At 36.2% G+C, this 26,733-nt stretch overlaps 1 protein-coding gene across 1 annotated transcript in view; it reads right to left on the bottom strand.

The window, feature by feature from the left end:
• GRM5 (glutamate metabotropic receptor 5) overlaps positions 1 to 22,105 on the bottom strand; it is a 663,694-nt gene extending 641,589 nt beyond the window's left edge. The window contains exon 1 of the mRNA XM_069071043.1: positions 21,232 to 22,105. Within this exon, the coding sequence (XP_068927144.1) occupies positions 21,232 to 21,910 (679 nt within the window). The 5' untranslated portion in view covers positions 21,911 to 22,105. The remainder of the gene's footprint in view (positions 1 to 21,231) is intronic.
• Positions 22,106 to 26,733: the final 4,628 nt, after the last annotated feature.

Raw genomic sequence — 26,733 nt, forward strand, 5'->3', positions numbered from 1 at the left:
TAGAGTTGGGATTTGAATACACATTTCCTAAATCTTAGTCTGCTGTTTGTTTTCTTTTTTTTAATTTTTCTTTTTTTTTTTTTTTTTTTTTTAGGAAATCAGGGTTAAGTGTCATGCAGTTAGTATGTATCTGAGGCTGAATTTGAACTCAGGTTCTCCTGACTCCAGAGCCAGTGCTCCACTGTGCCACCTAGCTGCCCCCCATTATTTGTTCCTTTTTCATGGATGTCACAAGAAAGAACACTCTTCTTTAAAGATAAAAGTCATATTGCATATTGTTCAGAAAAGGAGAGAACAATTAAATTGTTTTTGGGACAATCATTAATCCATCTGCTTGTTTAAGAAAATTCAAAAATGAAGTAGTGTATATCTCAAAGAAGGCCAAGGATATATAGAAGAGGAAAGGGGTGGGGGAGATTATTAACACCAAGACTTAAAGTCACTACAAAAATATATGAACACCAAATTTCAGATACATTTTATATAGGGTTATAATCAGCCCTGAGATCTCCATTGATTTGTGTCATTTAGTGATACCTGGAACATAAATGAAAATGATAGTACATACCAATTAGTTTATTTTCTCTTATTCATGGGATACCATTAAGCACAAAATCACTGTAAATGAACCTGATTTTAAACTACAAATAACTAAAATGAAAGAAGTTAATGGCCTTGAGGTCGGGAACTCTTTCGTTTTACAAGAAATATCCCCATTCACTAATGTTATGGCAGGCACAGTAATGGGTTAATGAGTTCAAGATGCCTTATACAGAGCAAATGATTAATAAATGCATATTGAGTTGAATGGATTTAAAGATTATCCCAGATAATTCAATTTGTAATTATGTAACATTGAACAAGTTGCTTCATTACTCTATTATTCATTTCTTCATGCTTAAAATGAGGATAGCTATACCTGCACTACCAATCTGGCAGATTACTTTGAGAATCAAAGGGCATATTGTATCTTAAAGGGCTTTGTGACTTAAAGGGTTCAGTGATTGCCAACTTGGAATCATAATTGTCTACTTTTGCTTCTATATCACTTTCTTCCTTTTTACCAATTGATTCGTTTTAATTTTACATATGCTCACTCAGTAAAACAAAATACATTTAATACGTATTTATTTTTTAGTGACTAGATGCCAGGCGTGTACTAAGAGCTAAGGAAGCAAAGAAATAGACTCAAAGAGAACACACACACACGTAAAGAGGAAATGAGGTAGGTATTTTTCCATGAAAAGTAAAGAGATCCTCTTTACCAATAAAGAACCTTGGGGCAGTCATTACCTATGCAAAAGCTTGATACACACAAATGGGTCTTACGATAGGGGTTACCTGGATAAAGACTTTTCTGTAACAATATATCTCTCCCACCTGTGTCAAAATCATAAAAGATCTATGGGGGGGGGAGTTTGACAAATTTCTAGTTGTCAGAGATAGCTAGGTGAAATTGTGAACAGGTGTTGGATCTGCAGTCAGGAAGACCTGAATTCAAGTTCATCTTCAGATAGTTAATAGCTATGTGACCCTGGGCAAGTCACTTAATGTCTATGTGGTTCAGTTTGCTCAACTGTAAAACAGCAATGATAATAGTACTTATGTCTCAGGGTTAGAAATAATCATTTTAAAGCTCAGCACTGTGCCTGACAAGTAATAAGTACTTAATAAATGCTTACTCCCTTCTAATTATTAATATCAAGAAAGGCATAAAAGAAGAAAATGTTCTCTCACCAAAAGTCTTGAATCTGTCACAAAAGATTTCCTACCCAAAATTTATTTTAAAGAGTTGTTCCTTATAGATAGTGAAGTCCTCCTCATACTACCGTTTGAAGGTAACATTGTTCTAGCATCAAAGCCCCAGAATACTGCAAAAAAAAATTTCTAAATGGGACATATCATTATTCAAAAGATTTCAGCCTAATGCTTCACATATGGAGAAAAAAAATAAGTAACAAATGTCGACAATATGCTCTGTACTTGAATGGTCAACCCATAAAATCATTGGTGCATATTTCATGAATAAAGAGAAAGAAGCTAATGAATTGGAACTAGAATTGATCAGGAAGAAATCACATTACATTTTGAAGATTTCCCAGTACTTGGGGTATTCCAAGACTTCTCCAAGAAACCAAAGACCTGCCTTTGTAAAATTATTAGTATTTCTCTGGTGCTATATGGCTGCATAGTAAATTAAAGTTTTAGGAAAGAGAGAAAAAAACATCAATAAAACCAAGAAATGTGCAGAAGTAAATTTAAAAGGAATGAAAAATAATTTCAAAAGGTCGCATTATTATTTTTTTTTAAAGCAATCAGGGTTAAGTAACTTGCTCAAGGTTACAAGGCCAGTTATTTCTGGGTGTGGTGCTAAGTATCTGAGCCCAGATTTGATCCCCAGGTCATCCCGACACTGGAGCCGGTGCTCTTACTCGCTGAGCCACCTGGCCACCCCTAAGCAATTGGGGTTAAGTAACTTGCTCAAGGTTACACGGCTAGGTGTTTCTGGGTTGGTGCTAAGTGTCTGAGCCCAGATTCGATCCCCAGGTCATCCCGACACTGGAGCCGTGTTCTTACTCACTGTGCTACCTGTCCACCCCTAAGGTATACATTGTTAAATGTAATATGCACATTTAAAAAAGGCTATGTAAGAGTTCACAGTTTCATATACATTTTTGTTCTTCCTTGAATATGGTTTGCTTGTATTTATTGATAAAAAACATTAAAATTTTTAAAAATACAAATTAAGTTGGCAAGTTATCCATAGGGCAAAACAATGTTTCATGGGAGACAAGAATATTCATCTAGGTGGTCCAATGCAAAGAATATTATACAGGAAAACCTGAATTCAAATCAAAGTCAGCAAAAACTCAGAAAACACTTTCTACTTGTGTGACTCTGAGCAAGTCATTTAACCCTGTTTGCCTCAGTTTCCTTATTTGTAAAATGAATCAGATAAGGAAATAGCAAACCACTCTAATAACTTTGTCAAGAAATCTCCAAGTGGCATTATGAAGAGTTGTACATCACTGAAAAATAACTGAACAGAAAAATTATTATTATTGCTGTTGCTAGCAGAATTATATAAGATAAACTATTAAAACAATATCAGCAGAGAAAGGTATGACTAGAATAGAGGCCATGATAGTCATGTAACAAGAGATTTTAGACAAACCATAGACTCCATTGTATGATGTCAGGAGATCTAGAAAAAACTCCCAGCATATTGGGTTAATAAGAGTACCTGCAAGAGTCCCACAGAATGAGAAGGTTTGGATGTATTTCAATTGGCACAAGTGGAGAGAGTAGTCAAGATTGATGGAATTACAGATTAAGGATGGAAGTATGAGTAATTTTCCTCCAATTACTTTGGGGATTCTATGGCAGTGCAATGAAAAAAAAAATACTTTTGGTGATATCCCAAAAAACTCATATATAATTTTAATTAATCCATGCCAAACTTGGTACAGACCAAGTTATGTGGTTGGCATCAATAATCTTAGAATATATACTATTAGTTAGCCAACAAATCAACCAGTGAACCTCAGTGAATATTAGTAGTCTACAAATATGAAAAGCATGTGTAGTCTCAAAGAACTGAATAACTGGATAAAGAAAATTGTAAGCCAGAACAATCTGCCTCTAGAATCTGTCAGCATATGAAAATCCCTAAAACAAAACTTTATGGCAGGAAAAGCACTGGATTAAGAAGAAATAAACAAAAAGGGCTTTACTCCTGACTCACTCTCTCATTTTGCACACTACTCTGGGGCATAATTTCCTCTTCTGTAAAATAGGGATAGTAGTTTTTCTATACTACCTCCCTGGCAGAGAGGTGAGAAGGACTGAAGGAGCTAATATATGACAATGTATTGCAAATGTGTTAAGAACTATGGAAATTTAAAATGTTTTACTTATTTAAGGAGGGATTTTCTTCACTTGAGTCAAGAATGATCTTCTCTGTCAATTTCAAGATCTCATAGATTCTGTTGAATTGAGACTGTCATCATTTCTAGGATTCTTTCCCATATAGGAATATTTCTATACTCTATGAATTTCCAACGCAATAAAGGTTTCAGACATGATAATTCCTTCAAAGTTCTAGAATTAATAGTGTGAGTCTTTAAATTTTTGAAAAAGAATTCTTAGTTATGTAAATAAGATGCCAAAATAACATATTCAGTGTTATATTTTCAGCAAGTGACATTAAATTCATAAGCTTCTGTACTCTCTTAATCTTTCCCAGTGAAGTCACACAAATTTCTAGCTTCATTAGTAATTAAATTCCCCCAGTCCCCAAGGGACTGGAAATTAAGCCAACATGACACATGGCTATGTCTTACTTAGCTTTTTTGTTCCTCAGGCTTAGCAATGACAGCATCTTGGGAGATCATTGTTTCTTCTTCAAAATCGTTCCCCAAACTTCACAAATTATCTCACCTGAGAGTCTCCGTATCATTTCTTTAATAATGTCTAAAAGAATCTAGACCAAGGGCCTTATCAGTGAACTGGAGAAGATGATCATGGTCACGTATATGCAGGGATTATATAAACAAAAAGAAGTCATAAAATTTTGCCAGGAAAGATATTAAAAATATCATTATGGTACAATCCACTGACATATAGTACTAAGAATCTATCAGATATGGAATGGTGTCAAATTCCTCCTCTTATCCACCTTCTAGAGATGATAGAAATTGTCCTAAACAAACAGTTAAATGATGATATATGGATGTTTGAATTCTGATTTTTCTTCTTCTAGGGTTTCTTGTATGGGTTCAACATTTCACTTAATAACTTTGTGATGCGGGACATAGCATATCGCTCAAAGCCTTGACTTTCTTCATCTATAGAATAGATATAATAAAACCTGACCTACTTGCCTGATAGGATTATCATGAGATTAAAATAATATAATGCATATGAGGCATTTTGTAGTTGTGAAATGCTACATTAAATTATGTGGTATATAAATGTGCAATATTATTGAACACCAATCTAGCTTAGGGTGGCTACAATATACCACTGACGTGCACATTCAAATCAATTTGACCATCATTTATTAAGCACTACTGTGGTTTTAGGTATAAAAAGATAAAATCCTTTTGTTCAAGAATATTATATTCTATTTGATATAAACAAAATGCACACATATAAATTCATGTAAATTATGTATAATTTCTAAGGGGAAGGCACAAGAGAGTTTGTTAATAATAATAGAGATTATATGGGCATATAATAAATGGGTAGAAAAGAGTGGAATAGAGTTACTGGAAGGACTGGGCTAATATGAATGATATTAAATTAATAAAAAATCTCTGAATTAAGATTCTGAATGCTCTGACATTGAATTATACCCCTCTTTTTCTTTCTTGTTTTTTTTATGCTTTATCTTTATCTTCCCTGAGAGGAATCAGCAAGTCATTGAAATTGCTTTCTGGAATAATTGAGATAAGGGGATGAACTAGAGACAAAGAGAAAAATTAAGAGTGGCTATGGAAGTAGATTCATGAATATCTGGCAAATGATTGCATATTGAAGTGTTCTGAAGGATAATGAAGAGTTGTGGATAACTCTGAGATCGAGAATCTGTTTAATTGGAAGGAGGCAGGTTCTCATGGCTGGTAAAGGAAAGTTAGAAAGAGGGGTGGATTTTAGGAGGGAAGATAAGGAGTTATGTTTTGGGTATCTTGAGTTTGACATGGCTATGAAACACCCAGATAGAGATATCCTAGAGGCATATGATAGTACTTGCATACAGGAAAGAGATAAAGGCTTATACAAGATAATTTCAGTTATATGCACAAAGATGACAGTGGTCAAGATCAAGATCACATAGATAGTAAAGTAAATGGAAGACAAAACACTTAAACCTGGGCCTCTGATTTTGAATTCTTTGAATTTTCTATTACATCTCTCTGCCTCCCCTGATTGTCTAAAGATTTATCTATCTTGACCCCCTTTTTGTCATGTAAACAAACTCTCTGATGCTTAAGTATGGCTGAATAAGCAATCACACCTATATTCAGAAGAAACCAGATAAGCTAATGACTTGAAATTTTGAACATTAGGTTGTATCTACAAAGCAAATATTTGAATGAAAAATGTTAAATTATTGCCAACATAGTTTCATATATTCAGATGCTTGGCATTTTGAAGACACCTGGAGAGTCCTGTAAGGTGACTGTATCCCACCCTGAAGAGCACAGATACCCCATCAAATATTTTAGCCATCCACCATGATATCCAGAAAAATTAAATTAAAATATAAGTCTATGTATATGCTATGCTCCAGATTTCTCTTTTACCTTGTTCCTGCTCCCTTGGATTATACTGACATTCCACTCAACCCTATTTCCTTAGCTGCAATGATCCCATGTGCATCATGCTAACTTCTCTTTACCCCTGCTAGTTGCTTGTTGACTTCTTGGTACAGGGAAATTTCTTTCTGAACTCTATTGAAACTCTAGGTTTCTTGACTGATACCTGTGAATTAAAGCATTTAAATTTAATTTGCATGGCTAAAATGATAATAGAATGATAATATTTCTATAACACATTCTACAAAACACTTTGGATATTATCTCATTTGATCCTTCCACCAACTGTATAAAGTCAGTTCTGTTATTATTCTTATTTTATGGATGATGGATGAGTAAATTGAGACACAGAAAGTTTTAGCAACCTATCCCAAGTCACAGAACTCATAAGTATCTCAGTCAGAATTTGAACTTATGACTTCCTGACTCCTAGTTCAACAACACAAATCACTGCTCCACCTAGCTGTTGTTAAAAATTCTTGCTTCCTTGGTCCTCTCTAAGTGAGTATAGAAGCATTGATGTTCAAAACGAAAGGATCTACAAGTTCTATTCTTAGGCTGATGCTATTTGCTATCTTTGACATAAATCTCTAAACAAATGTTTCCTGGCACAGCTGCAACATATGTAGAGAGGGAAGCATTAGATTAAAATGTGCTACACATTCTGAGAAGTGAGAACTCTGGCTTAAAGTTTTGGGAAAATAGTCACTCTAATCAGACCATTGTATTTGGTTACCCTATGGTTTATTTTCTAAACATTTGTTTAGGTTTGATTTAGGGGTCACTTCCCAGGTTACAGAAGAATAATCATCTCATCAAGGATTGGGGCAATTTATACCTCTAATGAAATGCTTAAAATCTTCCTACTGTTTTCATTAATATATATTATACTTTAGTGTTTTTGTACTTGGCATATGGTTTAAGTTTCTCTTTTGTTATTCAGTCATGTTCAACTCTTCATGACCCCATTTAGGGTTTTTGTGGCAAAGATACTGGAGTGGTTTGCCTTTTCCTCCTCCAATCCATTTTACAAATATGGAAACTGAGGCAAACAAGGTTAAGTGATTTTACCAGAGTCACACAGCTAGTAAATTTCTGAGGCCATATTTGAACTCATAAAGATCAGTCATCCTGATTTCAAGCCCAAAGTTCTATTCACTGCACCACCTAGATGCCCTTACAACACTATAGACTTCCAGAACAGAGACCAAGAGATGTAAGTGACCCTAGAAGTCATAAGATAAAAGATACTGACCTGGAAGCTCCTTCAATAGGGATGAGGAAATGAAAAGATTTACACGAACTGATGCAAAGTGAAGTGAGCAGAACCAGAAGAACATGATATGTACACAGTAACAGAAATATTGTGTGATGGTCAACTATTAATGGCTTAGCTTTACTCAGAATTCAAAGCAATTCCAAAGGACTTATGATGGAAAATGCTACTTACGTCCAAGAAATAACTGATGGAGCATGAATGGAGATGAGAGCATACTATTTTCACTTTCTCTATATTTTTCATTATTTTTTCTTCTGGTCTGATTCTTCTTTCACACTATGACTAACACAGAAGTAAATGTTACACTATTGTACATATATAACCTACATCAAAATGTTTACCAAACTAAGAACAGGGAAGGCAAAGAAGGGAGTGAGAAAATTTAGAAATCAAAATTTTTAATGAAGGATTAAAATTATCTTTATAGATAATCCTAAAAAATGAAGTGCTATTTAAAAAATAAAGATGAGAAACAAAAGCCTGGGATTGTTAAGTCCTATGAAGTCTAACAGGTAGAAACCTCAGAGAGAAGATTTGAAAGTAAGTCCTTCGACTCCAGCATCATCTCAATCAATGAAGAAATTGCTCCAGAGATAAGGAAATCATGCCATTATAGTTGGCATGGGCATTAGAGGTCAAGATAAACTGGGAAGAGTGCTAGCTTTGGAATCTGATGACTTGAGTTCAAATTCCTCCTCTACTATCTCTGACTGAGCAAATCACTTCATGGTTCTAGGTTTCAGTTTTCCTGTTTGTAAAATAATTGGGTGGAATTAAAGGACCTATGATATCCCCTCTAGTTCAAAATCTGCAATCTATGACCCAACCAACTCATTGCAGGCAATAGGTCAAGAAAGGTTGTTATTTACTTCACATATCTAAATAGTGGCAGTGCTTACACTAAGATCTGAATCCTCAAACTTCCAATGCACTGTTCTTTCCATCACATTTCACTGCATTCTTTAAATATCCTTCAGAAACAATGATCAAAACAAAAAAATACTCTAAGACCAAGGACTTCTTGTTGTTGTCATTTTCTTTGTTTTTGCAAGGATTTGTAAACTCTCTTTAGTTTGGGAGTTTTGATTCATGGGTTTAAAGGGGTATATCATCTCCCCAAACTCTACCTTTATAATAGGGTGTTGTTGCTGGTTGTTTGTCATTTGGCCTTCATTTTCTAAGAGGATCAATGATATCTAGAAGGTGATGTATTGTTTTAGGTAAGGCAGAGCTGTCAAAAGTCATCATATTCATTCTTTCCTCCAAAGTCATCAGAATTCAGTAGCAAGAGAAAAGCCATGACAACTAGAAATGACACAGAATACAGTGAGTGACTTTGGCCTTTCTAAATTAATGTCTTTCTCAAGTATACCAAGATCAAATCCAGAATCTAACGATTGAAATGAACCTCAAAGTCATCTAGTCCAAACTATCCTTAACAGGAATCCCCTACATGGATAAAACATCTTTAAACTTATACGTGAATCAATCAATCAATACTCTTATGTATCTTCATGTGGCAGGCATTGCACAATGAGCTAAGGAAACAAAAAAGGGGCAAAAATACCCAGTCCTGTCCCTTAATCATGGAAAACTCAGTGCCTTTTGAGGCACCACACTCCCTCTTTGAATAAGTTTAATAGGAAATTCTATTTTCTGTTGAGATAGAAAATGATTCCTTACAGCTTCTACCCTTTTGGTTTTACTCAACCCTCTAATCTTGTCTCACAGTTCTTCAGGAATCCAAAGATAGTCACCACAGTTCCCTAAATATTCCCTTATCTAAACTAAGCATATCTTATTTCATCAACTTATTTTGGGATGACATGGCTTCAAGTCTTCTCAACATCCTAGCGCTCTTCCCTGGAATCTTCCATCTTGTCAACATTCCTTCTCTAATAATATAGAAATAATGTAAAATAATAATATATTGCCAAACTGAGCATAACATTCAAGACTTATTCTTTTCAGGGATGATTGTTGTTGGATTATGGACTTCCTGGTTGATGTTCTAGGCATTATGTATCTGCTAAGACACCCTGAGTTTGTTCCATTTTTTACTACCATGTTATTGTTAAATAACATGGACCCTACAATCTACTAAAACAACAAAGTTATTCCCATGTGCACTGATGTCGAGTTATATTTCCCTTTTCCTACTTACTCAGATGATTAAAAAAGGACAAGTGTAGCACTTTGTATTTATTCATATTCCATTTTAGGTCTTAGATTCAACCCATCATTTCCCACCTATTAAATTCATTTTCCATTCTGATATAGTCATATAAAATATTGGCTATTATTTTCAGATTTGCATTATCTAGAACTTTGATAAGAACGTTCTCTCTGCATTCATCCAACTCATAGAATTTAAAAAGATAGATATAAACATTGGTAGGAAAAATCAATGAAAATATTAAACAGAACAGGGTAAGTACAGGGCCCCCACCAAGCAAAACAATCAATCAGCAAAATTTTATTAAGCACTTACAATGATCCTCTGCATTGTCATTGACCCATCAATCAATATTTCAGTCCAGCCAATGAACCAGTTCTCAATCTACCTACCTCTGCTACTGTCTATTCCTCATCTATCCACCTTGCCCAGAAGACCATAATGAAAGGCTTTATAAGACACTTTGCTAAAATCCAGTTTTAATATGTCTAAATTATCTCTAAGTTCTAATTTTTATGAAGCAGTGTATCTGTGCACCATTTCTCCTGAACTACACACTTAGAAAGCTTTTTTGTACCTATCCCCCAGAAGAATTGAGAATACATCTATTTGACCTGGTGTGGACAGGATGACAGTACCATCCTGTCACTAAGATATAACTCTGGTGCTTGGGGATGAAAAGTCTCCAAATTCCATATTGTTTTAGTGTCTTAATGAATGGTAGAGCTGCTGGTGATTACACTGCAATCCAACAAGATTAAGGGTCCCTAATGTATTTATTATTTGCTACTCAAAAGAATGTAGTAATTTATAGGTCACTGTTTACCAATTAATGCAGTATGTGATATTGGTTCATTGATTTCTGTAAGATCATACACAAGTTATTCATGAATATAAACAAAATTTTGCTCTGTTTGCTTTGTTTGAAAGAGCACTTCTTTCACCTTCAGAACCCTGAGAAATAAACTTCCATCCATAGAGGCCTGGGGGACCAGGTTCTTAACAAAGGGACCAGATAATCACTCCAGAAAATTGCATCAATAATTTTGCCTCTAAATACTGTATGCTCTGGTACTGAGGAGTGCTTGCTAGATGAATGATTATTTGGCAGTCAATTGTAATACTCCCACCTGTATCCATGCTTCATGTTCAGGGTTTGTCACTGAGTCACAGTGACATGAATAAAGATACAGGCAAGTGAAAAGCTATCATGCCTGGGTATTAGAGATAAATGAAAGCATTATGCTTCCTATTTACTCCAGACAGATGAACACACTGAAGAAGGTATGGTCTACTAGAAAGATCAGAAAAGACCTAGCTTAGGGAACAAACCTAAAACATTATCTAAATATTCCCTTCCAACATTTAGATTTGAGAATTCTCTTACTCTATTCCTGTTTCTGTCACTAATTTTGTAACCTTAGGGGGCAAAAAGTTGCTTTCTTTGGGACTCAGTTTATTCAGAGAACAAAGACCATGAGTTTTCTGTTAGAGTTGGTGAGAAATTTAGAGACTGAAATAGAAATTTAGAAATAAATTTATTTTAGCTTGTAATTTTTCAGGCAAAAGAAACTGAGGTACAGAGAGGTGAAACAAAATTATAAAATAGGGGTATCTACACAATTGAAAGTACTCTTTTTTTGTAGAAAGGGCACTGGATTTAGAATGAGAATAAAGGTTCAAATGCAACATATATCACTACATGTTTGAATTTAGGCAAGTTATTTAGTCTCTCTGGGCCAGAATGTGCTCATTGGTAAAATAAGGGGGCTTATTTGGAAAGTTTCTCAAGTCTTTTCCAGCTATACACTTGTGATCTTATGATTCAATGACCATCAAGTCCAGATGTTCTGCATCACAGAGAATTTTCAAAGAGCTGGCTAAGCTACTATTAATTATCTTTGAAATGTCACAACAGATAGAAAAAGGTGCTTCAGGAATGAAAGAAAGCAAATGATGTATCAGCTTTCAAAAGGAGGAAAAGGAAGAAGTCTGTAAGTAATAGGCCAGTGAGATTGATTTGATTCCTGGAGGGGTGAGGGGGGGAATTACAATGCATTACTAAAGGTATGATTATCAAAGAACTATAAAGGGAAGCAGAGATCACAAAGAAGCAGAAGGAATTCCTTAACTTATAAATATTTATTTAGATTTACCTAGGTTTTAGGAAAGCTTTTGACAAAGTCTCTTATGCTATTGCTGTAGGCAACATAGCAAAGTGTGGGCTAGACAATAAAAACATAAGGTAAATTCAGAATTGCTTGATGAGCCAGAACCAATTGTAATCTCAATACTAGCCAATAATGTAGTACAAGAGCAAAATGTGATTTTCACTTATATTAAGACAGGTATAGACAACAGAACTGGGGAAATGATATTCTACTCTACACTGAACTATCAGATCAACTAGACTTTTGTTATTGTTCTGTCATTTTTTCCTTTTCAGTTGTGTCCAATTCTTCAAGATTCCATTTGGTATTTTCTTGGCAAAAATATAGAAGTGTTTTGCCCTTTCTTTCCCCAGCTCATCTTACAGATGAGGAAACTGAAGCAAACAGGGAGAAGTGACTTGCCCAGGGCTACAAAGCTTTTAAGTATGTGAGACCAGATTTGAACTCAGAAAGATGAGTATTCCTAACTCCAGGGCTGGCACTCTATCAAATGCACTACCTAGTTGCCCACATTTTAGAAGGTACATTAAAAACCTAGGGGCTGTATGGAAGAAGATAATCAAGATTTTGGATTATTCCTTATGGGAATACACTGAAAGAATTAGTAATGTTTGATTTGGTGGCAAGAAGACTTAGAGGGAATAAGGTAGCCGTTTTAAAATTTCTGAAAGATTGTCATTTGGAAGAAAAATGAGATTTCTTCTCATTTCCTGAAGGCAGAACAAAGATAGGTGGGTAGTGGGTAAACATTGCAAAGAGTTCGATTTGGGATCAATGGGAAAAAAAAAAAAAAACTTCCTAAGGTGTAAGGGTTATGGGATTTAAAGATCTTCCATGCCCCATTGGACTTGCTGATGTAGCAGGAAGGGGTGGGGAAGAGGAAGTGGAAGCCAAGCTGGAGTTCCTGCGGTGACTGGCAGCCACGGCGGCAGCATCAGAGTCCAGCCGCGGCAGTGGTAGCAGTAGAAGTAGCGGCTGAGGCGGAGGCTGAGGCATGAACTCTTTTTTTGATTCAGCCAAATTTTCTGCAAGGGACTCCTGCTGAGGTCTGTAAGGGACAGGAAATGTGTGTGTGGGGGTGGGGGGAAGAGCTGCTGGGAGCATGCTTCCTGGATGCTGAGCAGTTGCTGTGAGTGGAGAGAGGAGGAACTTTGCCTGAGGTAGCCTGCTCTGTTTTGAAAGCTTGAGAATGTGATTGTTTACTATGTTAATTATGTGTGCCAATTTCATAACTCCTGTGATGGCTTTGACTTTCTGGTTTTGGGATTCAGTTTTCTGGCATTTTAATCAATGTTCTAGCTTTATCCCCCATGTAGAGAGCCTGGTATATTTTTGTGATTAATAAACACATCAGCATATTTATAGTTGCTGTAGGCATTGTGAATATTGCATTGTTGATACATAAGGTTAAGAGCTATCCAAAAGTGGAGCAGACAGCTTGAGACAGTCAGTAGTGAGTCACCCTTATTAAAAGGCATCCAGTCAAGGGTCTGGATGAACACTTGTTAAGTCTACTCTAGAAGGATCTCCTAATCAGTTATCAATCACATTTGATAAACTCTGAAATCACAGTACTGAGATTCTGTGAAATTATCTTCCTGGGATTATTATCACTAGATTATTATCCACTTTTGACATGTGAGAAAAATTAAGGTTCAGAAAGATCAAGGAAATAGTCTAAAATTAAAATTCAAGTGATACAAGCTGGATAATTGATCTTCTGATCTACTTTTTTATCTGTAGTATTATAAGATGAGAAAGCTCAAGACAGAAAGCAATTCAGATGCCATATAATCCAAATCCCTCATTTTGCAGTTGAAGAAATGGAGGCACAAAGAGCAAAGTCACTTGTCTAAAGTCACTCAGGCATTAAGGGGAGGACTCATAATCAAACTCAAGTCTTCTGACTCCCACACTCTTAGAAGTGATTGGTTATTTACCCCTTTGTTCAAAGCCTGTACCTGTTTTTATAATGAATACCTTGAAATTTTATTTTGTTTTAATGCTATTCAAATATAAAGGGAAAAATTATTCCTATCCCAATGAGTACCAAGACTAGGAACATGTGTACAAATATCACCTTTTATTGTTTCAAAATTCACTAACAGCAGCAGAAGAGAAAAAAACTATCCAATTATCTTGCAACCATTTTCTCTTTGATGTATCAGGAATTAAATTCATCATCAGGCTGCAACCTCTCCTTTCACACAACCAGAGTATGCACACAGCTGACAAGAAATACCCCTGCCAAAAAAAAAAAAAACTCCTCAAAGAATCAATATTTGGTGAGATCCATAGGCTTTGCCAGGGTACATTTGCCAAGGTGCTTAGATGAAGTCTTCATCACTACTTGGACTGATGAATCACCAAGGCCACAGGTTGATACATAAACCTTTATCACTTGACAATATGTTCTTGATCTCTTAAAAAGAAACATACTCTGTTGTTCCCTATAATTAGCATCTGAAGGACAGAGTTTAGGAGTCTGAAATGAAGATGTGAATAAGAACATTCAGGTACAGTCTGTTCTTATAACAAGACCCATAAAAAAATGAAGTCTTCTGTGAGGTCAACTTGGTGCTGCATGTCTCCTCTTTATTTTCTTGAGACTGTAATTAATTTCTTCCCTGGGAACCAGAAAAGGCCCAGTTTTGAGGGCTAACTCAAAATGAATATGGCCATATTCAAAAGATTGCCTCTGGGGGACTGGAGAAAGGCAGACATATCTTTCTATTTTGGTCTCTTTTCTTTTTTTAGAAACTCTCAATGTCTATCCTACCTGTGTACCTCATCCCTTTCTCTAGTCACCAGTTTAAGTGTTCAATAGGGAGGTAGTGTAGCCTGAGTCAGGAATGGGGAATTTTGAATTCTAGTCTAGTTCTAACTGCCACGGTTAGCTTGTACAACCTAGACTAGAGGATCTCTAGAGGGCTTTAAAATTTTACCATGCCAGGAAAACATCCAAGTTCCACCTCCTACACAAGACCTCTGCTGATTCTCATTTTAGTTGCTAGAGGAAAAAAATACGTTTCCTCAATTCTGCTTTGACATTTGAACAATTATATTTCTCCAACAGAATAAAAGTCCCTCGAGAACCTGGACTTTGTCATTGTTCTTTCTGTATCCCTAGAAACTACAGTAACTCAGTTCCAGGCACAAAGTAAGTCCTTAATAAATGTTTATTAAAGGAATTAAACTATTTTACTTCTCCATACCTTAGATTTCTTACCTAGAAAGTGGGATAAGAGCCCCATCTACTTCCGGCCTTCTACGTTACTTTAAAGAGTAAGACTATCCTAATCTCTTAGGTTCATAACCTAGGAATCATACTGGGTTCCTCATTATCGATCATCCCACATATCCAAGCCATTCCCAAGACCTATTTTACCTTTGCAACAACTCTCAAATATGTCCCTTTCTCTCCTCTGAGACAGAAACTACTCTCCTGCAGGTCCTTGTTACTCATGATTACTACAATAATCATTTGGTGAATCTACCTGCCTAAAGTCTTTCCCCATTCCAATTCATTCTCCATTCAGCCACTAAAGTGATTTTCCTGAAATACAGGTCTAAACATGTCACCTCACTCTCTTACTCAATAATATCCAATGTTTTCAGGAGCAAATACAAAATTCTCTGTTGAACATTCAAAGCCCTTCACGACCTAACCCCCTCTACCTTTCCAGTCTCGTGTAACCTTATTTCTTGATAAGCACCCTTTGATGTAGTGACACTGGCCTCCTGGTTGTTCCATGAGCAAGACACTCCACCTCTTGGCTTTGACATTTTCTCTGGCTGTCCTCCATTCCTGGAATGCTCTCCCTTCTCTGCTCTGATGACTTTTCCTGGATTCTTTTAAGTCCCAGCTAAAATTCTGCCTTTTACAAGAACCCTTCCCCAACTCCTTTTATTCCCATGCTTTCCTCTTCTAATAATTTCCCATTTATCCTGTATCTAGCTTCTTTTTTATATATTAATTTGGAAGTTGTCTCTTCCGTTAGATTGTAAGCCCTTTCAGGACAGGAACAGTCTTTTGCCTATTTTGTATCCTCAGCACTTCTCACAGTGCCTGGCACTGTTTCTTGAAAGCTTATTGAATTAATGAAAAGAATGACTCAATTGACAGTGCCCTATACCAATAAAATTACAAGTCCGGTCCCGGTCTCTATTAGTCATTATCTTCCAAAAATCTCTAGTGTACATTTCAGTTGAATATGAAAATTTTCATGTAATTGTGGAAAGCTGTATTCTATATTTCTTCCAAACCCTCAAAATATATTCAGCAAAGATTTATTTCACCTCCTCACAAATGCAACTGTGCCTGATTTTTCCAACTCCCCATTATCTAAGTCTTCCCTAAAACACTCAAAACACTTACCACAGCGCCACAGAATTTCAGACTTAAAATATGACTTGCGCTTCATTTGAATGTTAAAATACTGCATTATTTTTTCCTAAAATGATTGGTATTTCCATTCTTTTGTATGGAAGATGGTTTGAGATAGAGAAGAAAAGTAAAAACAGATCATAGGATGCCATAATTATAAATTTAACAGACTTTATAAATAACCTACTCTAGCTCCCTCATTTTATAGACAGAAAAACTGAAGTCCAGAAGAGTGACATTGCTAGAAAATGGCAAATCCAAGGCTAGAACTGAGGGTAATTAATATTGCATGCGCTTTCCTCCTTTCTATGGCACTTATTATTTAACACTTAGTCTTTATCCTTTTAGTATGGGGAAGATGCCTAGGGTTGAAAAGATGATAGATAGAGAGATAGATAGAGAGATAGAGAGAGAGATAGATAGATAGATAGATAGATAGATAGATAGATAGATAGAGAGAGAGAAAGAGAGAGAGAGAGATAGAGAGAGAGAGAGAGGGAGAGAGAGATGATTGGATAGATGGATAGATAGATATAGCTATATAGATATATACAATAGCAGGAAAATTATATATGTATATATAATTTTCTTGGTATTGTATGCTGAGTTAGAGAGTGGGAAAGAAACATTTTCCCCATATTTTATACCTTAATCCAGTTAGCATAGTCCTCCCAACAAGGGAGAGAAGAAAAAAATGAACCATGATTCATGACTGTATTCAACAAAACAAAAATTTGCCCCCAAATTCCAAGCACAATTGTTATAATAAATATACCTTATCTTGAAAGAGGATATAAATTATAGTATCTGCATTTACATGAAAGAATTTTTAGCTATATGACACAGTCGTGGATAACACATAATTATAAATGACCAGTGAGCTATGCCCCATCAATGTCAAATAATGCTCCAAAGAAGAGGGCTTTAAAAAAATCCCTCCTCTCAATACACTTGGAGTTGATGGTTGAGATGTCTTTATAGACTATTTCCTTACTCCTTTCTCATCTAATGTGACTTTTTGCCTAAGAGACTTGAATGTATTTGTAGCCAAATAAAAAAATACACACAAGTAACCGATCCTCAGAGTTTGTGGGCACCTATAAATCAGAGGTGATAGTAATAGCAGCAGATATCAATCTCGAAGATGAAATACAACTCTCTGCTCTTCACTATCCCTAGGAATTCTGAAACTACTGGCATCTCTGTGGATTAGTAAATACTGTCATATCCACCAAGGGTACAATTAGTGTGGCTGGCACAATGGCATCTCAGTACAGGAGGAATAAATGAGTCTTGAGGCTCAAAAGTATTTTTAATAGCAAGATTGTTTCCAGGCCTTTTGTTTCTCAACTGAAAACATAAAGAAATACTGATTAGCCTTTAATGTCAGGGATTCCCCATAAGGATTAGGAGGGTAAGTACAGCACTTCCATAGGCTAAGATTTCACTGCATGTAGAAACTCAGTGAAGGAGTGAGCTAATGTAGAAAGAAATTCATTTTAGGAATACCTCTCAGTAGAGATTGTATTAAGATACAGTACCTGTGTCTTTGCCACAGGTTTCTAAATTTAGAGGGTGCTCAGTTTAGAAGGTGCTAACAATATTTCAAGTCTTTCATTAATGGAGACACAACAGTACTTAGCACCTAGTTATTGTTCAATGGTTCTTTTTTCAGTTCTCTCCAGCTTTTCATGACCCCATTTGAGGTTTTCTTGGCAAAGATTTTGGAGTGATTTGCCATTTCCTTCTCTAGCTCATTTTACAGATGGGGAAACTGAGGCACACAGGATTAAGTGACTTGCCCAGGGTAACAGGGCTACGAAGTGTTTAAGACCAGATTTAAAAGCAGGAATATGTCTTCTTTACTCTAGGCCTGGTACTCTATTCAATGTACTACTTAATTGCCCATTAACACCTAACTCAAAGTTAGAAAGAATTAAAGAACTTATCCAATGTTGTGTTAGAGATCACCAGATGTAATTTGCAGTATTTTTTCTAGGCACAAAAATTCCTAGTTATGACTCTACATCACACCAACTTTTATTCTCCTTATTCTAGCCATGCTCTCTCCTTTGTTTCAGATTGAGCAATCTACTTTTGGTCTTCCAAAAACTTTGAAAACCAACAAACATTTCTCATTACCACTGAAACATCAAGTCGTTGTCAAATGATACAAGATCTCACTTAAGTAGGCCAGGATAATAAGGGCTTAAAGTGGCCATCATCGAACTGGTTGAATCAGAAAATGAAAGAATACTTCTTCCCATAAAAACCTTCAGAAATCTGTAAGAGGAATTAGCAGGCACAACACATGTTCAGTTAGGGGGTTCTGTTTGAGGGTTGGTGGGGAAGTGTATTTATATTAGACAATTGCTGAAAGTTTGATAAGAGCAATACTGCCCACCAACCATTTGTGTTATATTCAGGGATTTAACAACAACAAAAAGGAAAACAACAGCAATGCTCCCTGTGCCACCTTTACTGGCCTGGGAATTTGAAAGGCCTACAAAGATCATAAGGGTTACAATTTAAATACCTGATAGAGCCACTGAATTGTACGCTGAAGCAAGCGTGTGTGTATGTGCATGTGTATGCATGTGTGTGTGTGTGTGTGATCTTAGGTTGACATTCAAAGACCTCCAGGATCTGATCCTACCTACCTCTTAAGAGGTGGTTTTGTTATTTCAATTCAACTTAGCAAGAATTTATTACACTATTACTGTGTGCAAAGCACTCCCTTACATGCTATGCTTCAAAGTAACTATCGCTAACTCTGTCCAGATAGATAGGCAGACGGACAGACGGACAGACAGACAGATAGATAGATAGATAGATAGATAGATAGATAGATAGATAGATAGACAGATAGATGGATGATAGATAGATAGATTGATTATATAGATAGGTAGGTAGGTAGATAGGTAGATAGATAGACACAGACAGACAGACAGATAGATAGATGATAGATAGACACAGATACACACATACACATCATACACACACATGCACGCACACACACACACATATATATATTCACATTCCTACTTTTCCACCTTTATATATAATATTCTCTGCAACTGGGATACTATATCCTCATTTTTCCTGTCACAATGATACCCAAACTTCAAACCCCACTCAAATGCCATTGCTTCCCTGAAGCTATCTTTAATGCATCCAGGTGAAAATTGTTTCCCCTTCCAATGAAATCTGAGAGCATTATCTCTGCCCCCCCTTTTATTAGCTCATAATATTCTACACTTTTCTGTAGCTATTTCAATACCAACCTTATTTATCTTATTAGACTGCAAGCATCTTCACGGTAATGATCCCCTCACTCATCTCTATATCCTTTCTAATGTCTGGTATTGTTATTTGAAAAAAAAAATAGTCACAGCAATAGTCTGCTGATTTAATCGATGAATAAATAGGAATAAATGAATGAAGAGGGTCTTACTATATGGTCTTATAAATTTTTTTATGTTCTAGTCATGATTTTTTTCTATTCTATGGTATGATACATATAAGATACCAAATAAATTAAAACTTCAAATCACTGATATTTTACTTAATGTGAATTTTGAGAAAAGAGGCAACTGATGAAAATAAAACTTCACAAACAAACAAAATTCAACTTGACATTTGACATTATAATTTTTTCAATCATATTTTCAGAGAATAACCTGTTCTTAATGAAACTTTATCCTAATCTCTTGAAGCTTTTAGATCAGGGGTTCTTAAACTTTTTCTATCTATCATGTACTCCTTTATCAATCTGGGGGAGCTTATTGGGACTCCTTATAATCATGTTTTTTTTTTTTTTAATTAAGCAATCAGGGTTAAGTAACTTGCTCAAGGTTACACGGCCAGGTGTTTCTGGGTGGTTGCTAAGTGTCTGAGCCCGGGATTCGATCTCCAGGTCTATCTCAACACTGGAGCCGGTGCTCTTACTCGCTGTGCTACCTGGCCGCCCCATATAATCATGTTTTTAAATATATAAAACAAAAAGTGAGATTGTAAAAGAAATCAACTATACTGAAACTTATTAAATGATTAAAAGTTTTAATTTTTCATGGATTTCAGGTTAAGAACCCATTTTATTTAGCTGCATACATGACTGGACAATGATGAAACATAGATAATTTCATAATGCCAGCAACCTACAAGATGTTTAATTATCATAGGAATATTATAGTCAATATGCTATATTTGTAAAGGTGAAAAACTGGATTAAAGCCTTTTAAAATATTTTTGGTAACATGATTTGAAATAGAATGTGTTTTTGATTAACCAAGAAATGTAATAATCCAGTACTCTACTACATCAAATATTAAATTTCTGTTATTTTTAAATTGGAGTTCTCCTATACATCTTTTCCATAAGACAAACTCTCATAAGGGTTCCCACCAGCAGGGGCAGTAGTAGTTGTGATGTAATAGTAATACTTGTGACTATTCCTGAGACTCGACCAATTTCTCTTCATTTGCATTCTTTCCTCTCTGACTTTAGTCTACTACACACACTTCATGTCAAATGTTAAGTAGATTGCAATAACCTTCAAGAGGTCAGGTCTCTGTTTCTTAATGATCTGCCTCTAAAACCCCGATTATTGGTGAATAGCCTGTTCAGTTAATATCATTGTGGGAGGGACATCTGATCAGAAAAAGTTTACTTTGCTCTTCATTCTCTACGTGCCATTGACATTACAATTCTTCCTATGACAAAACTGACACTATGGAAAATTATTTTTAAACTTCATTTTACCATCCATACAGCTGAGTCCAAGTCAGAAGAGTAAGGAGAATTTACATTTAATTTTGCAGGTACCAATATTATAAATGAAGGCTAGATTTTATCAATGACTTATGAAAGTATCATCTCTTGACATTATAGAAATTTACCTTCTGTGTGCACAGCAGAAACATAGGTCCAGTTGTATCTTTTCACGATGTCTACCATGGCCCGAGCCTGTTGGGCATCTGATGGAACTACCCTCATGAAATACTTGAATAATGTTTTGTCACTTAAGTCCATGCTTGTGGCTGAGTATGCTATCTGAGGTATATTGAAAAGCTGGAGCAAATTCTGGACCTGTATTGCCACAGAACTGGAGCCAGGGCCAATTACCCCAACTATGGGCTTTTTTGAGCGGAATGGGGTAGAGGAGCCATCAACACAACGTACCAAGCCTTCTTCCTCTTCTGAAGAAATGAGGGAGTCCCTTATGAACTCTATGCTCTGCTCCAGGGCCACAGCAGAATGCCAGCAAGAATCCCTTATTTCACAGCCTAATGTAATATTAGGCAACAGTGTTGGGTCTGAATTAATCCTCTCCAGGGTATGGAGCATAGCCTCCACTCTCTGAATGCCATATTGTTCCCTGACTTCTCCACATTTCCTCTCATGGACCTTGTCCACAGTAGGTTGGTGGTGGACTGAAAATAAAGCCCCAATGATGATGTCACCAGGCATGTGAGCAACCACCCTCCTCTCATTGGACTGTGCAGAAACCAGAAAGCCAGCATTCCGACCAGCATCTTCCTTCAAAAGCAGGATTGCCAGGAACAACAAAAGGACCATTTTAAGAATAAGTTTCAAGCCAATAGAGGTGACATGTTGTAAGAAAATTTTTTAAAGATATAGTCAACCAAAGTGCTGGATAAAATGTGTGGAAAATGAGGGACTTAACCATCCATTTCCATCTGTTCTCTAAAGAACCTCCATAGTCTCCCAGTGCACCAAGTAGATGAAATCAGATAGAGGATCATAATCTTCATAACCTGAAAAGGAAAGAAAATAATAGGTTTTTAGCTTTAGCTATGAGTACATTACTGAATGGGTCAGCTTTCAGTAACTCATGATCATAGAAATAAAGCTTCAGGGATAGCCCTGGTATAGAAAATCAAAAAGAACAAATAACTCCAAATCCATATTAATTTGTCTTTAGGTGGTGTGGTAGATAACATATGATAATCAGGAAGATATGAATTCAAATCTGGCCTCAGATGCTTACTAGTTGTGTGACCTTAGCCAAATTACTTAATCTCTGTTTGTCTGAGTTTCCTCATCTATAAAATGGGAATAATAATAGCATTACTCTCTCAGGGTTGTTGCAAGAATCAAATGAGATAATAATGGTAAGGTGATTAGCACAGAGCCTAATACATCATAAATACTATATAGTTACTAGTTATTATTCTGATTATTCACTGACGTATGACAAGGGGAAGAAGTTTGAATTTAAGTTTAGTGGTAGGGAAAGAGAGAGATCAGAATAGGAGGAAAATTATGGCATAGATTATAATAAAAACAGGGTATGTAGAGCCTTTATAGTTTGCAAAATACTTTCATAGAGCACTGGCCCTGAAGCCAGGAAGACCTGAGTTCAAATCCAGCCTCAGGCACTTAACATAAAAAATAGCCATGTGACCTTGGGCCAAGTCACTTAACCCCAATTGCCCTACAAAAAAAAAAAAGAAAGCTACTATTTGGGGCAGCTAGGTGGTGCAGTGAACAGATTACCAGCCCTGGAGTCAGGAGGACCTGAGTTCACATCTGGCCTCAGACACTTACCACTTACTAGCTATGTGACCTTGGGCAAGTCACTTAACCCTAAATGCCCTCCAAAAAAAGAGCAAAATAAAATTACTTTCATAGATGCCATTTGATTGTTTTACCATCTCTGTAAGAGAGGCAGGGCAGCTGTTATTATTCACATTTTAAATATGAGGAAACTGAAATAATCAAGGTGAAATAGTCAATCCAGATGCACATAGCCAGTCAATCCATGGCTATACCTCAAATATAGACTTCTAAATCCAAGTGCATTGATCCTTCCACTATGCTATACTACCTGGTAAAACACACAGTGTGTAATAGACACATAACGTACAATTATTTATGTAAATTTTATGTTCTCAAGTGGATCACAGAGGACAAAATAGTTCACAATAAGAGTGACTTCTGAGAGCCATGAAAACTACACAATCATCAGGGCATTAATATCTGAGTTAGGACACATGTGAACTATAAAGAAATTTGTTCATCCCTTAACAGTATTTCTGAACAAAAATGGATTCTTAGTGGGGCAGAGCCATGATGGTGGAGTAGAAGCAGGAAATACCATGGACTCCCAACCACCTCCAATACCTGTAATATATGACTCTAAACAAATTTTAAAGCTATAGAACCCACAAAGTGATCAAGAGAAATAAATCTGCTGCTGAATGCAACCTGACAGGCCAACAGCAAGGGTCCATCGCACCTAGCTGGGACCTGAGCACAGTCCTGCATGAGCTGCATGGTCTGAGACTGAGGGCAGCCTGAACCAGTAGCACAGACGAGCCAGAGTAGACTTTAGGAAAGTGAATCACCAGGACCTGTGGTGTTACCCAGACTTCTCAAACCATAAATGCCAAAGAGAAAGTAAAAGGTCAGTGGGGAACTCTATTGGAACTGAGTTACAGAAGAGCATTGTCTGGCCCCTGCCCTGGGGAAGGAGAGATGGCGGAGGCATGGCGGCTGCAGCTGCTGCTGCCTGGCTGCCTCTGGAGATTCTGGCCTCAAGATCATAGGGGGACCAAGCAACCATTCAGAGAGTAATTGCTCTTGCTTTGACCTGCGTGGATCTGCTTTGCTGCCTTGAGCGGTGGTCCTGGGGTGAGAGACTACAGTGTGCCAGATCTTGTGGTGGCTATAGAGAGGGCACCCTCCTCAAACCTCTGACAACATTTGCAAAAATATTCAGTGATTTGGGACAAAGCTCTCTCCATTCTGAAAGCAAAGTTCTACCACTGCAAAGAGCTCAAAAGTCAAATAATTGGCTAGAAAGATGAGCAAGCAGAGGAAGCACATAGAATCTTTTTTGGGGACAAAAGGTATCAAAACATAGAGCCAGAAGAAGTCAACAAAGTCAAAACTCCTTCATCAAAGGCTTGTAAGAAAAATAGGAACTTGTTACAGACCATGAAAGAGCTCAAGAAGGATTTTGAAAATTAAGGAAAGGAAATAGAAGAAAAATTGGGAAGAGGAATGAGAATAGTGCAAGAAAATCATGATAAGTGTCAACAGGCTGCTAAAGCAGACCCAAATCAATGCTGAAGAAAATAACATCTTAAAAATAGACTAACTCAAATGGCAAAAAGGCCCAAAAAGCCATGAGGAGAAGAATGTCTTAAAAAGTCAAATTGCCCAGATGGAAAAGGAATTTCAAAAACTCACCTAAGAGAATAATTCCTTCAAAATTAGAATGGAGTAAATGGAAGGTAATGACTTTATGTGAAATCAAGATACTATAAAACAGATTCAAACAAATGAAAAAAATAGAAGGCAATGTGAAATATCTCACTGGAAAAACCACTGACCTAGAAAATAGTACCAGGAGAGATAATTTAAAAATTACTGGACTACCTAAAAGCCACGATCAAAAAAAGAGCCCAGAAATCATCCTTCAGGAAATTCTCGAGGAAAATTGTCCTGATATTCTAGAACAAGAGGGCAAAATAGAAATTGAAAGAATTCACTGATCACCTCTTGAAAAAGATCCCAAAAAGAAAACTTATAGAAATATTATAGCCAAATTCTGGAGTCCCCAGGTCGAGTAGAAAATATTACAAGCAGCCAGGAAGAAACAATTATTGTGGAAAAACAATTAGGATAACACAAGATGTAGTAGCTTCTACATTAAGGATTTGAAGGGCTTGGAAGATGATATTCCAAAGGGCAAAGGAGCTAGGATTAAAACCAAGAATCATCTACCCAGAGAAACTGAGTATAATGCTTCAGGGGAAAATATGGTTATTCAGTGAAATAGAGGAATTTCAAGCATTCTTGATGAAAAACAAAACAGAGCTGAACAGAAAATTTGACTTCAAATACAAGAAGAAAGAGAAGCATGAGATTAACAGGAAAAAGAAATCATAAGGAACTTATTAAAGTTGAACTATTTATATTCCTACATGGAAAAACAATAATTGTAACTCATGAGACTTTTCTCAGTATGAGAACAGTTGAAGGGAATATATATATGAGGGTGTGTGTATACAACACATGTCTGTGTCTGTACATGTATACATAGATAGGGCACAAGATCAGTTGAATAGGAAGGAATGATATCTAAAAAATAAAATTAAGAGGTGAGAGAGGAATATAATGAGAAGAGAAAGGGAGAAATAGAATAGGGTAAAGTATTTCATATAAAAGAGGCAAGAGAAAACTGTTACAATGGTGGGGTAGAACAGGAAGGTAAAAGGGAATGAGTCAACTTTACTCTCATTAATTTGGCTTAAGGAGGGAATAACACACATTCATTTGGGTATCTTACCCTACAGGAAAGTAGGGGGGAAGGGGATAAGATCATAGAAGGGAGGGCAGATTCAGGGAGAGTGTGGTTAGAAGCACACACTTTTGAAAATGGACAGAGTCAAAGTAGAAAATAGAATAGGTGGGGGGCAGGATGGTATGTAGGGAAATATAGTTAGTCTTTCACAACATAACTACTATGTAAATATATTGCATAACTAAACATGTACATACTATATTGAATTGCTTATCTTCCCAGTAGGGGTGGGTGAGGAGGGAAGAAGGGAAAGAATCTGGAAATCAAAGTTTTAAAAACAAATGTTAAAAAAAATAAAATTAAATTTAAAAAATTGTTTTTATGTGTCCCTGGGAAATAAGATATACAGGCACTGGTGTATAGAAATCCATCTTGCCCTTCTAGAAAGTTAGAGGGGGGATGGCGGAGATATAAGAGACAGCAGATTATGGGAAGGGATATTCAGTAGGCTTGCTCTTGGTTGGGGGTAGAGGAAAGATGGGGAGAAAATTTGTAACTCAAAATTTTGTGGAAGTGAATGTTGAAAACAAAAAATAAACAAATTTAAAAAAAGAAAAAATGGTTACTTAAAATTCTTATAATCTAACCTTTCATGACATATCAGGATGACCAGTGACACTATTAACATTTGAGTTTGTTAAGCATCTTTAAAGTCAACAATTTGGCATAGCCATTAATACACTTATCTATATAAGCATAAATGGAGGGAAGGAAGCAATTTTGTCTTATTAGTCACCATCCAGTACAGTTTCAGAAAAAGGGCTGCCAAGTGAGTAATTCACAATTTTTAAAGGCACTAAAAAGGTAAAAAAAAATCTTTCATGTGTGCCTGAGGAATCTGAAAACTTGTGTGCGAATCTCAGTTTTCCTATTTACTACCTTTGTGACACTCAGCAAGTTTCTTTGCACTTCTAAGGCTTACTTTCCTATTCATAGTGAAAAGGTTGAATCAGATGATAACTAATGTCCTTCTTGGTTCTAAATCCTAGGTCTTCTGTTCACTTTTACTCAACAATTTTAAATTTATTTGAAATTATCTAACAAAGGAAAGGTAAAAGCAATTGCA

This window comes from Petaurus breviceps, unplaced genomic scaffold (assembly GCF_028583685.1).
Source record: "Petaurus breviceps papuanus isolate PSGF00001 unplaced genomic scaffold, PetGlider_PUasm1.0 90823, whole genome shotgun sequence".
In the NCBI taxonomy this organism is placed as follows: Eukaryota; Metazoa; Chordata; class Mammalia; order Diprotodontia; family Petauridae; genus Petaurus; species Petaurus breviceps.